This window comes from Petromyzon marinus, chromosome 61 (genome assembly GCF_048934315.1).
Source record: "Petromyzon marinus isolate PM22_M1 ecotype Great Lakes invasive population chromosome 61, UKy_Petmar_22M1.pri1.0, whole genome shotgun sequence".
NCBI lineage: Eukaryota > Metazoa > Chordata > Hyperoartia > Petromyzontiformes > Petromyzontidae > Petromyzon > Petromyzon marinus.
Genome location: NC_133727.1, coordinates 3,258,050 through 3,272,734, shown reverse-complemented (window position 1 = coordinate 3,272,734; position 14,685 = coordinate 3,258,050). Strand labels below are relative to the sequence as shown.

The 14,685-nt window shown below is 55.8% G+C and overlaps 1 protein-coding gene across 1 annotated transcript in view; it reads left to right on the top strand.

The window, feature by feature from the left end:
• The window catches only part of LOC116955747 (uncharacterized), a 92,503-nt gene extending 78,348 nt beyond the window's left edge, over window positions 1–14,155 (top strand). Inside the window, exons 10-13 of the mRNA XM_032977027.2 lie at window positions 135–282; window positions 4,459–5,097; window positions 6,512–6,613; window positions 7,720–14,155. Coding sequence (XP_032832918.2) covers window positions 135–282; window positions 4,459–5,097; window positions 6,512–6,613; window positions 7,720–7,754 — 924 coding nt within the window. The 3' untranslated portion in view covers window positions 7,755–14,155. The remainder of the gene's footprint in view (window positions 1–134; window positions 283–4,458; window positions 5,098–6,511; window positions 6,614–7,719) is intronic.
• The last annotated feature ends 530 nt before the right edge of the window (window positions 14,156–14,685 follow it).

Sequence of the window (14,685 nt, the reverse complement as noted above, 5' to 3'; positions counted from 1 at the left end):
TGATGATGACGATGACGACGCTGAAGACGATGACGACGATGATGATGATGACGACGATGATGATGACGATGACGACGACGATGACGACGACGATGATGATGATGATGACGCTGACTCACCCCCCCCCCCCCCAGGCGCTGCTGGTGGTGGCTGTGGAGGCTTCCTGTGCCCACGAGCGGCAGGCCCAGCAGGAATTGGCCGCGCTGCGCCACGAGGCGGTTCGGGAGCGGGGCCTCCGGCAGGAGGCGCAGCGCCGCCTGCACGGAGAGCAGCGAGCCCGTGGTGAGACACCGTCAGTGACACAGTCAGTGACACAGTGACACAGTCAGTGACACAGTGACACAGTGACACCGTCAGTGACACAGTCAGTGACACAGTGACACAGTCAGTGACACAGTGACACAGTCAGTGACACAGTGACACAGTGACACCGTCAGTGACACAGTCAGTGACACAGTGACACAGTCAGTGACACAGTCAGTGACACAGTGACACAGTGACACCGTCAGTGACACAGTGACACAGTGACACCGTCAGTGACACAGTCAGTGACACAGTGACACAGTCAGTGACACAGTGACACAGTCAGTGACACAGTGACACCGTCAGTGACACAGTCAGTGACACAGTGACACAGTCAGTGACACAGTCAGTGACACAGTGACACAGTGACACCGTCAGTGACACAGTGACACAGTGACACCGTCAGTGACACAGTCAGTGACACAGTGACACAGTCAGTGACACAGTGACACAGTCAGTGACACAGTGACACAGTGACACCGTCAGTGACACAGTCAGTGACACAGTGACACCGTCAGTGACACAGTGACACCGTCAGTGACACAGTCAGTGACACAGTCAGTGACACAGTGACACAGTGACACAGTCAGTGACACAGTCAGTGACGCAGTGACACAGTGACACCATCAGTGACACAGTGACACAGTCAGTGACAGAGTGACACCGTCAGTGACACAGTGACACAGTCAGTGACACAGTGACACCGTCAGTGACACAGTGACACAGTGACACCGTCAGTGACACAGTGACACAGTCAGTGACACAGTGACACAGTGACACAGTCAGTGACACAGTCAGTGACACAGTGACACAGTCAGTGACACAGTGACACAGTGACACCGTGACACAGTGACACCGTCAGTGACACAGTGACACAGTGACACCGTCAGTGACACAGTCAGTGACACAGTGAGACAGTCAGTGACACAGTGACACTGTGAGTGACACAGTCAGTGACACAGTCAGTGACACAGTGACACAGCGACACAGCGACACCATCAGTGACACCGTCAGTGACACAGTGACACAGTCAGTGACACCATCAGTGACACAGTGACACCATCAGTGAAACCATCAGTGACACAGTGACACAGTGACACAGTCAGTGACACAGTGACACAGTCAGTGACACCGTCAGTGACACAGTGACAGTGACACAGTGACACCATCAGTGACACAGTGACACCATCAGTGACACCATCAGTGACACAGTGACACAGTCAGTGACACAGTGACACCGTCAGTGACACAGTGACACAGTCAGTGACACAGTGACACCGTCAGTGACACAGTGACACAGTGACACCGTCAGTGACACAGTGACACAGTGACACAGTCAGTGACACAGTGACACCGTCAGTGACACAGTGACACAGTGACACAGTCAGTGACACAGTGACACAGTGACACAGTCAGTGACACAGTGACACAGTGACACAGTCAGTGACACAGTCAGTGACACAGTGACACAGTCAGTGACACAGTGACACAGTGACACCGTGACACAGTGACACCGTCAGTGACACAGTGACACAGTGACACCGTCAGTGACACAGTAAGTGACACAGTGACACAGTGACACCGTCAGTGACACAGTGACACTGTGAGTGACACAGTCAGTGACACAGTCAGTGACACAGTGACACAGCGACACAGCGACACCATCAGTGACACCGTCAGTGACACAGTCAGTGACACCATCAGTGACACAGTGACACCATCAGTGACACCATCAGTGACACAGTGACACAGTCAGTGACACAGTGACACAGTGACACAGTCAGTGACACAGTGACACCATCAGTGACACCGTCAGTGACACAGTGACACAGTGACACAGTGACACCATCAGTGACACAGTGACACCATCAGTGACACCATCAGTGACACAGTGACACAGTCAGTGACACAGTGACACCATCAGTGACACCGTCAGTGACACAGTGACACGGTGACACAGTGACACCATCAGTGACACAGTGACACCATCAGTGACACCATCAGTGACACAGTGACACAGTCAGTGACACAGTGACACAGTCAGTGACACAGTGACACCGTCAGTGACACAGGGACACCGTCAGTGACACAGTCAGTGACACCATCAGTGACACAGTGACACAGTGAGTGACACAGTGACACTGTGAGTGACACAGTCAGTGACACAGTGAGTGACACAGTGACACAGTGACACAGTGAGTGACACAGTGAGTGACACAGTGACACTGTGAGTGACACAGTGACACAGTGAGTGACACAGTGACACAGTGACACAGTGAGTGACACAGTGACACAGTGAGTGACACAGTGACACAGTGACACCATCAGTGACACAGTGACACTGTGAGTGACACAGTCAGTGACACAGTGAGTGACACAGTGACACAGTGACACAGTGAGTGACACAGTGAGTGACACAGTGACACAGTGAGTGACACAGTGACACAGTGACACAGTGAGTGACACAGTGACACAGTGAGTGACACAGTGACACAGTGACACCATCAGTGACACAGTGACACAGTGACACTGTGAGTGACACAGTCAGTGACACAGTGAGTGACACAGTGACACAGTGACACAGTCAGTGACACAGTGACACAGTGAGTGACACAGTGACACAGTGACACAGTGAGTGACACAGTGACACAGTGACACTGTGAGTGACACAGTCAGTGACACAGTGAGTGACACAGTGACACAGTGACACAGTGAGTGACACAGTGACACCATCAGTGACACAGTGACACAGTGAGTGACACAGTGACACCATCAGTGACACAGTGACACAGTGAGTGACACAGTGACACAGTGACACAGTGAGTGACACATTGACACAGTGAGTGACACAGTGATTGACACAGTGACACAGTGAGTGACACAGTGACACAGTGACACAGTGAGTGACACAGTGACACAGTGAGTGACACAGTGACACAGTGACACAGTCAGTGACACAGTGACACAGTGAGTGACACAGTGACACAGTGACACAGTGAGTGACACAGTGACACAGTGAGTGACACAGTGAGTGACACAGTGACACAGTGAGACAGTCAGTGACACAGTGACACAGTGACACCATCAGTGACACAGTTACACAGTGACACAGTCAGTGACACAGTCAGTGACACAGTGACACAGTGACACCATCAGTGACACAGTGAGTGACACAGTGACACAGTGAGTGACACAGTGACACAGTGACACAGTGAGTGACACAGTGAGTGACACAGTGACACAGTCAGTGACACAGTGACACAGTGAGTGACACAGTGACACAGTGACACAGTCAGTGACACAGTGACACAGTGAGTGACACAGTGACACCATCAGTGACACAGTGACACAGTGAGTGACACAGTGACACCATCAGTGACACAGTGACACAGTGACACAGTGAGTGACACAGTGACACAGTGACACAGTGAGTGACACAGTGAGTGACACAGTGACACAGTCAGTGACACAGTGACACAGTTAGTGACACAGTGACACAGTGACACAGTCAGTGACACAGTGACACAGTGAGTGACACAGTGACACCATCAGTGACACAGTGACACAGTGACACAGTGAGTGACACAGTGACACCATCAGTGACACAGTGACACAGTGACACAGTGAGTGACACAGTGACACAGTGAGTGACACAGTGAGTGACACAGTGACACAGTCAGTGACACAGTGACACAGTGAGTGACACAGTGACACAGTGACACAGTCAGTGACACAGTGACACAGTGAGTGACACAGTGACACAGTGACACAGTCAGTGACACAGTGACACAGTGAGTGACACAGTGACACCATCAGTGACACATTGACACAGTGACACAGTCAGTGACACAGTGAGTGACACAGTGACACAGTGACACAGTGAGTGACACAGTGACACAGTGAGTGACACAGTGAGTGACACAGTGAGTGACACAGTGACACCATCAGTGACACATTGACACAGTGACACAGTCAGTGACACAGTGAGTGACACAGTGACACAGTGAGTGACACAGTGACACCATCAGTGACACAGTGACACCATCAGTGACACAGTGACACAGTGAGTGACACAGTGACACAGTGAGTGACACAGTGACACCATCAGTGACACAGTGACACAGTGACACCGTCAGTGATCCCACCCACCCACAGCGGCACTCCACAAGCGCCTGCGTCGTGAGCGGCGTCTCAAGCTCCGCCTACAGGAGGCGCTGTTGGCGCGCGAGGCTCAGAGCCGCCTGCAGCGACACGACGAGGACGACGAGGAGGAGGTGGAAGAGGAGGTGGAGGAGGAAGTGGAGGAGGAGGTGGAAGAGGAGGTGGAGGAGGCCCTGGCAGACGCAGGGAGGGACGGCGGTGGAGGTGGTGGAGGAGGTGGCGGTGGTGGAGGTGGCGGTGGAGGTGGTGGAGGAGGAGGTGGTGGTGGTGGAGGAGGAGGTGGTGGTGGTGGAGGAGGAGGAGGTGGCGGTGGAGGTGGTGGAGGAGGTGGTGGTGGAGGCGGTGGTGCCGGTGGTGGTGGAGGTGGCGGTGTTGGCGATGGTCATCCCCTGTTGCCACCAACCACAGCAGCCTCTGCCGCGTCATCAGCTGACGTCTCAACCGCCGCTGTGACGTCATCGTCAGCGTCGCTCGCAGCGACATCGTCGATGACGTCGTCACCGTTGTCGTCACCGGTGACGACGATGATGACGACGGCGACGACGACGATGACGCCGGTGGCGGTGCCTGCGATGTCGGCTGCCGTCGGAAGTTCTGCGGCGAAGATGGTGGAGGTGGCGGTCGGGCGAGCGGGTGGGTGTGGTGGTGAGTAGGGTGGTGAGTGTGGTGGTGAGTGTGGTGGTGAGTAGGGTGGTGAGTGTGGTGGTGAGTGTGGTGGTGAGTGTGGTGGTGAGTAGGGTGGTGAGTGTGGTGGTGAGTAGGGTGGTGAGTGTGGTGGTGAGTGTGGTGGTGAGTGTGGTGGTGGGTGTGGTGGTGAGAGTGGTGGTGAGTGTGGTGGTGAGTGTGGTGGTGAGTAGGGTGGTGAGTGTGGTGGTGAGTGTGATGGTGAGTGTGGTGGTGGGTGTGGTGGTGAGTGTGGTGGTGAGTGTGGTGGTGAGTAGGGTGGTGAGTGTGGTGGTGAGTGTGGTGGTGAGTGTGGTCGTGAGTAGGGTGGTGAGTGTGGTGGTGAGTAGGGTGGTGAGTGTGGTGGTGAGTGTGGTGGTGAGTAGGGTCGTGAGTGTGGTGGTGTGGTGGTGAGTGTGGTAGTGAGTAGGGTGGTGAGTGTGGTGGTGAGTGTGGTGGTGAGTGTGGTGGTGAGTGTGGTGGTGAGTAGGGTGGTGAGTAGGGTGGTGAGTGTGGTGGTGAGTATGGTGGTGAGTGTGGTGGTGAGTGTTGTGGTGAGTGTGGTGGTGAGTGTGGTGGTGAGTGTGGTGGTGAGTGTTGTGGTGAGTAGGGTGGTGAGTGTGGTGGTGAGTGTGGTGGTGAGTAGGGTGGTGGGTGTGGTGGTGAGTAGGGTGGTGGATGTGGTGCTGATTGTGCAGTGTGAGTGTGGTGGTGAGTAGGGTGGTGGTGAGTGTGGTGGTGAGTGTGGTGGTGAGTGTTGTGGTGAGTGTGTGGTGAGTACACAGTGGGTCATGTAGCCCGCATGCCCAGCCAACGAATGCCCAAGCAGCTTTTGTTTGGCCGGATCGAGGGGGCTAAACGGGCGCGGCACGGGCTAGAGAGGAGATGGAGTGATGTGGTACAGGAGGACGTGAAGCTGAGTGGACTTGCCGATGACTGGTACCAGCGGTGTCAAGATCGGCCTCTGTGGAGGAGGCTCGTGAAGGACGCCACTGGGCAGTTGGAGGCAGTCGCCCTCCAACAACAACGGAGGGCGTAGGAGCGACGCCCACAACAACGAGCGGAGCGCCGGGCGGATAAAATGAGCAAGTTGGCATCATAGGGGGCACAGGTGGTGCATCTGCCAGTAGCCATCTCAGTCAGTCGACTCATGGCACCTGCTGGGTCTGTCCCGTGACCTCCTGCACCTAGCCTGGCACAATGGAGGGCACATGTGGTGCATCTGCCAGTAGCCATCTCAGTCAGTCGACCCGCGGCACCTGCTGGGTCTGTGCCCGTGACAGGAGGTCTGTGACGGAGGCCTTCATGCAGCAGTGGACGGACCCACGGCTGACGATGACGCTGATAGTGATGGTGACGATGATTGTAACCCTCTGGTCCACAGCGTCTCGCGACGCCTCGGAGGGAGACTCTGAGGGAGACTCTGAGGGACCTTCGCAAGACGGGATCCGTGGAGCCCCGTGGAAGTTTATGGACCTTTGTGGAGGTCTGTGAGGGTCTGTGGGGGGCTGTGGGGGTCTGTGGGGGTCTGTGGGGGTCTGTGAGGCTCTGTGGGGGTTTGTGGGGGTCTGTGGGGGTCCGTGGGTGTCCGTGGGGGTCTGTGGGGGTCTGTGGGGGTCTTTGGGGGTTTGTGGGGGTCTGTGGGGGTCCGTAGGTGTCCGTGGGGGTCCGTGGGGGTCCGTGGGGGTCTGTGGGGGTCTGTGTGGGGGTCTGTGGGGGTCTGAGGGGGTCTGTGGGTGTCTGTGGGGGGCATGTGGGGGTCTGTGGGGGTCTGTGAGGGTCTGTCGGTGTCTGTGGGGGTCTGTGGGGGTCTGTAGAGGTTTTGCGGGGGTCTGTGGGGGTCTGTGGGGGGTCTGTGGGGGTCTGAGGGGGTCTGTGGGTGTCTGTGGGTGGCTGTGGGGGGCTGTGGGGGTCTGTGGGGGTCTGTGGGGTCTGTGGGGGTCTGTGAGGGTTTGTGGGGGCTGTGGAGGTCTGTGGGGGTCTGTGGGGGGGCTGTGGGGGTCTGTGGGGGGCTGTGGAGGTCTGTGGGGGGGTCTGTGGGTGTCTGTGGGTGTCTGTGTGGGTCTGTGTGGGTCTGTGGGGGTCTGTGGGGGTCTGTGGGGGTCTGTGGGGGGTCTGTGGGGGTCTGTGGGGGGCTGTGGGGGGCTGTGGGGGTCTGTGAGGGTCTGTGGGTGTCTGTAGGGGTCTGTGGGGGGTCTGTGGGGGTCTGTGAGGGTTTGTGGGGGGTCTGTGGGGGTCTGTGGGGGGTCTGTGGGGGTCTGTGGGGGTCTGTGGGGGGTCTGTGGGAGTCTGTTGGGGTCTGTGAGGGTGTGTGGGGGGTCTGTGTGGGGTCTGTGGGTGTCTGTGAGGGTCTGTGGGTGTCTGTGGGGTGTCTGTGGGGGTCTCTGTGGGTGTCTGTGGGTGTCTGTGGGGGTCCGTGGGGGTCTGTGGGGGTCTGTGGGGGTCTGTGGGGGTCTGTGGGGGTCTGTGGGGGTCCGTGGGGGTCTGTGGGGGCCCTGCGTCACCCCGCGTGTAAACGGGGGACGATGATCGGGGGGCGCCCCGTCTTACGTCCGTGTCTGCCTTCGCGCCCCCTGCCCGCGTGTCCACCAGAGCCCCACCGCTGCTTCAAGAGCGCGCCACTCTGATTGATCCGTCGATCCGCGGACGGTGAAACGGACGGAGGAGCCCGGGCAGCAGCGGTCGGGGCTAGAGGGGGGACCGGGACGGGAAGGCCACACTCGCGACACACACGGCGAGGACAAAGGGGGAGAGGAGGAGGGGGGGGGGGGGGGGTGCCGCTGGGACGCACGGATGCAACCGCCATGACGCCACCACGTGACGGTGACGTCGCCACGGCGCCCGTGCCAGGCCAGGTGCACTTTGGGGGTCATCGCGTGGAGTTTCGGAGGCTGTCGCGGCGGGGCTTGGAGGTCACGGGGAGAGACCCAGCAGGTGCCACGGGTCGACTGACCGAGATGGCTACAGACATGCACCACCTGTGCCCCCCCTACTGTGCCAGGCTAGGTGCACCAGGCGGTCACGGGGACAGACCCAGCAGGTGCCACGGGTCGACTGACCGAGATGACTACAGACATGCACCACCTGTGCCCCCCCTACTGTGCCAGGCTAGGTGCACCAGGAGGTCACGGGGACAGACCCAGCAGGTGCCACGGGTCGACTGACAGAGATGGCTACCTGCCAGATGCACCACCTGTGCCCCCCTACTGTGCCAGGCTAGGTGCACCAGGAGGTCACGGGGAGAGACCCAGCAGGTGCCACGGGTCGACTGACCGAGATGGCTACAGACATGCACCACCTGTGCCCCCCCTACTGTGCCAGGCTAGGTGCACCAGGAGGTCACGGGGACAGACCCAGCAGGTGCCACGGGTCGACTGACTGAGATGGCTACCTGCCAGATGCACCACCTGTGCCCCCCTACTGTGCCAGGCTAGGTGCACCAGTAGGTCCCGGGGACAGACCCAGCATGTGCCACGGGTCGACTGACTGAGATGGCTACAGACATGCACCACCTGTGTCCCCCCCTACTGTGCCAGGCTAGGTGCACCAGGAGATCACGGGGACAGACCCAGCATGTGCCACGGGTCGACTGACTGAGATGGCTACCTGCCAGATGCACCACCTGTGCCCCCCTACTGTGCCAGGCTAGGTGCACCAGGAGGTCACGGGGACAGACCCAGCAGGTGCCACGGGTCGACTGACTGAGATGACTACTGCCAGATGCACCACCTGTGCCCCCTACTGTGCCAACTCGCTGCGTTTTAACCGCCACGCGCTCCGCTCGTTGTAGTTAGCGTCGCTCACCCAGCCAACAACACAACAACAACAACCGCCATTTGACACTAAGTGGCGGTGACATCACCACGACGCTTGTGCCAGGCCATGTGCACCTTGAGGCTACGTGAAGTGTCGAACGCCCGCTGGCAGCAGGTCACGGGGCTGACCCAGGTGCCACGGGTCGAATGACTGAGATGACTGGCTGATGCACCACCTGTGCTCCCTACTGTGCCAACCTGCTGTGCTTTAGCCACCCGGCACTCCGCTCGTTGTTGTGAGCATCGCTCCTTCGCCCTCCGTTGTTGTTGGAGGGCGAATACCTCCAACTGCCCAGTAGCGTCCTTCACGAGCCTCCTCCACAGAGGCCGATCTTGACAGCCCTGGTACCAGTCATCGGCAAGTCAATTCAGCTCCACGTCCTCCTGTACCACATCACTCCATCTGTTCTCTAGCCCGTGCCGCGCCTGTTTAGCCCCCTCGATCCGGCCAAACAAAAGCTGTTTAGGCATGTGGTGGCTGGGCATGCGGGCTACTTGACCCAGCCAATGCAGCCTTGCCTGCCGGAGGAGCTCACCGATGGGACTTTGTCCAGATCTTTCAAGGATATGTGAGCTCCTCACACAATCCAGCCTGGTTAATCCCAGGATGGATCGTAGGCAGGCCAGCCTAAATGTTTCGAACCGGCGAAGATGTTCCATTAGGGGGGTCCACGTTTCACAAGCGTAGAGAAGGGAAGCTTCGTGCGGAGCGACAGACCAGGTAGCTTCCACACAGCATTATGCAACCAATGAAAAGATAATGCCTGCTCAACTGTTTCGGAGTGAGACCTCTGCTGTCAAACCGGAGCCAGTCATGAGCACACTGCCCAGGTATGGGAAACTCTCCACTCTCTCCACAACTGCCTTATCACCAATTGGGAGTTGTGGGGGTGGAGTGTCCGATGGTACAAAATACCCAGGCAGGTGCTGAGTTTTGGTGCGGCTGATGGTAAGTCCCCACCTCTTAGTGGCATGCTCCAGGTTCAGCAGCAGCACCTCCAACTCCTCCTCTGAGTGAACAGCAATTACCAGATCATCGGCATACATAACATGGTTTAGCAATAGGGAGCCATCCCTTGACCGCACCCGGGCATCGATCAGCCTCCCATTGTATCTGTACCAGATGGAAATTCCGGGGGTACATCTCTTGAAGGCTTCATGAACTAAGTGGTTGAAATAGATGTTAAATAATGTGGGAGCTAGATGACATCCCGGTCGCACCCCAAAGTGAACAGGGAATGGCTCCGACTCCCGGCCATGTAGATTTACCAGGGCCCGCTCACCATCATGAAGGCCCTTTATTGATCGTGAGCAGAGAGATCACCATTCTTTCCCCCAAATAATGGTAATGGGTATGGCACTGCAGGTTACTTTTTTGATGGAGTTAAAGAGCAATTTGTGATCGCGGGCCATTGAGGTAGACTCCATCTCCTCCACCAACCATCCTTGCAGCGCCTCTCGGCTCTCTGAACCTCCGAGCGAAAGCTGCGGTAAGTCTCCTCATTCCCTGACGTGGGATGCTGTAGATGATGAGAGTGGGCCTGTCGCTTTTTATCAGCCAGCCTGAACACCTCTTCTGTCAGCCAGGGTCTCTGCGGAGATCTGGATTGTGTACCCAAAAGCAGCCATTGCAGCTGCATGAGCCACAGTCCGAAACCTCGCCCATTTCCCCTCGACATCATGAGGAGTGTAGGACGATGCCAACCCCAGCTGCAAGCGATTATGAAATTCTCACTTGCAACTTTCATCAGCTAGCTTCAGACCATGCCACTATGGGTGTACACCTACCACTGGAGTGGAAGAATGGCAGGCGCATCTTACAGATGACAAGTCGATGGTCAGTGAGCAGATCAGCTCCACGGTAGGTCCTGGTGTCAAGGACATGGGCCCACATCCGCTGTTCTCTCACTATGTAGTCCAGCAGATGTTCTTGCTTGGACCCGGCATGCATCCATGATGTGTGGATGCGCCGATGCCGGAACAGCGTGTTGGTAATTACAAGCCCATGGACTGCACAAAAATCTAGCAGCCTCCTACCGTTGTTATTGAGCTGATCTGGCCCATTCCTTCCAATCACTCCAGACCAGGTGCCAGCATCATGACCAACTCGGGCATTAAAGTCACCATACATGATGACTCTATCCCGAGGGGCCACTTTAGCCAGCACCTGTGACAGGAGGTCATAGAAGGCATCTGACTCATCGGCTTCGCCTGCATCCCTCCACGGATGTTCATCTTCGGTGGGGGCATAAGTAACCACGACCACCACTCCTCACCTCCGGTTGATGGGAAGGCGAGCCCAAAGTAGCCTGGGGCTTACAGCTTCCCACACCTCGCCGCCACGCTCCCACGCCCCCTTCATTATTTTGTTCAGAAGAAGAGCCACACCCTGTTGCCCCGAGTAGAGGACTGTCCACCCCTCATGGTGAAATAAGCCAGACCTCCGGACCTCCTGAATACCACAGAGATCCAGGCGGTACCGGTCCAGCTCCCGACAGAGGAGTGGCAGCCTCTCCTCTTCAGTGAGCGTTCGGACATTCTACGTGGCCATCCGTAGAGGCTTTCTGTTGCTTCTGGAGGAGCCCCGAGGGTAAGGATTCAGTCTCCTGGCTCCGCCAAATGGGGATTGGCCAGGAGACGTCATAGACGCCTGTCCCCCCGGGGCCTCCGGCACAAGCTTAATACATTTTTTTAAATCGTAGTTTGGTGGTAGTTAATTGTAGGTGGAGTGGTTACCAGCCCTTTGGCACCCGTCCAGAGCCCCCATATGGCCGCTGTGGTGGTCACAAACACCATGAGGGGAAGGGCAAATCGTAATTGGCCCTCCCCCCACGGCACTGCCCACCATAGCGTTGCCAGTCCGGCACCACGAGGAGATAGGGGGTTGTTTTTGCCGAACCACAACAACACACACACAAAGACAGATAAAGATTTCGATTTAAAGCTTTCGTGACTGCAATGATTCATCTTCTTTGGTTCTTTCGGTAAAGTCACGTAGAATGAGAATAAAATAATAAATTGATAAAATAAAATAACACAATAATATTCTCACGACGTTTCGGCCACAACACAAGCGGCCTTCATCAGGTGAAGGGACGGGACTGTCTGGTAGGACAGCGCTGGAGTTTCTACGTGACTTTACCGAAAGAACCAAAGAAGACAAATAAAGATCCCCCGTATAGCCTTAACAGACTGTAGGGGCAAGTGCTGTTAGCGAGCGTGCACACACACACGCGTGCACGCACAAGCACCTTTGCAACCGCGTACGATCGTCGCAAGCTTTGTATGTCTGTCCAAACGTTCTAATATGTAAGCTTGACGCTGTGAGGTTGCCTTCAAGGCGGGGGCCGGGGGGGGGTGATGGCGAGGAAGCATCCCGCTTCGTTATTTGTGTGTCCGTTGCGAACCATGTTACATTTAGCGTACATTTTTTGTCTATTAAAAAAAAGATTAATTTTTTCGCGATGGCTGGGGCAGTGGTGGTGGCGGTGGTGGTGGCGGTGGTGGTTGTTGGTCACGGTGGTGGTGGCGGTGGTGGGATGTGGAACTCCCTTCTACCCGTGGGTGGTGCGTACTCCTGCCTCCGAGTCGTCCTCTCTCTGAGTCGTCCTCTCACTGAGTCGTCCTCTCTCTCTGTGAGTCGTCCTCTCTCTCTGAGTCGTCCTCTCTCTCTCTCTGAGTCGTCCTCTCTCTGAGTCGTCTTCTCTCTCTTTGAGTCGTCCTCTCTCTCTCTGAGTCGGCCTCTCTCTGAGTCGTCCTCTCCCTCTGAGTCCTCTCTCTGAGTCGTCCTCTCTCTCTCTCTGAGTCGTCCTCTCTCTCTGAGTCGTCCTCTCTCGGAGTCGTCCTCTCTCTCTGAGTCGTCCTCTCTCTCTGAGTCGTCCTCTCTCTCTGAGTCGTCCTCTCTCTCTGAGTCGTCCTCTCTCTCAGAGTCGTCCTCTCTCTCTCTCTGAGTCGTCCTCTCTCTCTGAGTCGTCCTCTCTCTCTCTGAGTCGTCCTCTCTGAGTCGTCCTCTCTCTCTCTGAGTCGTCCTCTCTCTCTGAGTCGTCCTTTCTCTATCTGAGTCGTCCTCTCTCTCTCTGAGTCGTCCTCTCTCTCTGAGTCGTCCTCTCTCTCTCTGTGAGTCGTCCTCTCTCTCTGAGTCGTCCTCTCTCTCTCTCTCTCTCTCTGAGTCGTCCTCTCTCTCTCGGAGTCGTCCCCTCTCGCTCTCTCTCGCTATGCGAGCGACGATGCCAGTGCTGGAAATTCCACATTTCCATGCCAGCGTCGGCAAGGACGTCCAGAGGACCGCCACCTGCTGACACTGCACCCACCTGGGAGAGATGATGGCGACGATGATGATGTTGTTATCAGTGGCCATGATAACGATTACGATGATGAAACATTTTATCTGGCAGTGCTGCTGTGGTGGGACTAGCAAAGTCTGGCACGGTGGTTCTGAGTCTGGCACGGTGGTTCTGAGTCTGGCACGGTGGTTCTGAGTCCGGCACGGTGGTTCTCAGCCTGGCACGGTGGTTCTGAGTCCGGCACGGTGGTTCTCAGTCTGGCACGGTGGTTCTGAGTCTAGCACGGTGGTTCTGAGTCTGGCACGGTGGTTCTGAGTCCGGCACGGTGGTTCTCAGTCTGGCACGGTGGTTCTGAGTCTGGCACGGTGGTTCTGAGTCTGGCACGGTGGTTCTGAGTCTGGCACGGTGGTGATGATCGTGGAGATCGTGACGGTCATCGTTGTTACCGTAATCATCGGAATAATTATGATCGCGACGATTATGGCTGTGATTTTGAATCGTGATGATTATGACGTTTATTATGATTACTATAATTGTGATGATGATGATGGTAGTGGTAACCAGGATATTAATCATCGTTACCTTAATCACTTAATCATTGGAATAATTATGATCGTGATGATTACGGTTGTGATTTGAATCGTGATGATTATGATGATGATTATGATGGTGATAATTCGCAATCACCATGTCCTGTGTGCAGATTAAGGTTTATACATTTTTGGCGGTTTAATTTTATACAAGTTGTAGATGTTATTTTTTTTAAGTGGGAGCATTAATTATTTGTAATTTCGATATTTTTTGTATTTATATGAACTATAAATCATTTTTGCCCCCTTGATGCAAGAGAACGCATCGTTGAATTGAAAATGTTACTGAAATACCCCAATAAACATTCGAACCTTGGGCCGATATCGTCCCCAACGTTGAGTCTGTGGGCAGTGTTGAGTCTGTGGGCAGTGTTGAGTCTGTGGGCAGTGTTGAGTCTGTGGGCAGTGTTGAGTCTATGGGCAGTGCTGAGTCTATGGGTAGTGTTGAGTCTATGGGCAGTGTTGAGTCTATGGGTAGTGTTGAGTCTATGGGTAGTGTTGAGTCTATGGGTAGTGTTGAGTCTGTGGGCAGTGTTGAGTCTATGGGTAGTGTTGAGTCTGTGGGCAGTGTTGAGTCTATGGGTAGTGTTGAGTCTATGGGTAGTGTTGAGTCTGTGGGCAGTGTTGAGTCTATGGGTAGTGTTGAGTCTATGGGTAGTGTTGAGTCTATGGGCAGTGTTGAGTCTATGGGTAGTGTTGAGTCTATGGGTGCCGTTTTGTATGTGTAAGATGTGCGTGTTTGAGCTGCCGCTCTCGCTCTGGCCCCTCCCCCCTCCAACCTTATTTCCTATTTAAGCTTCTGTTCATCCCTCCGCCCCCCCCCCCCCTCTCTCTCTGCCTCCCTGTCCGTCTTTCCTCCCTCCTTACCTC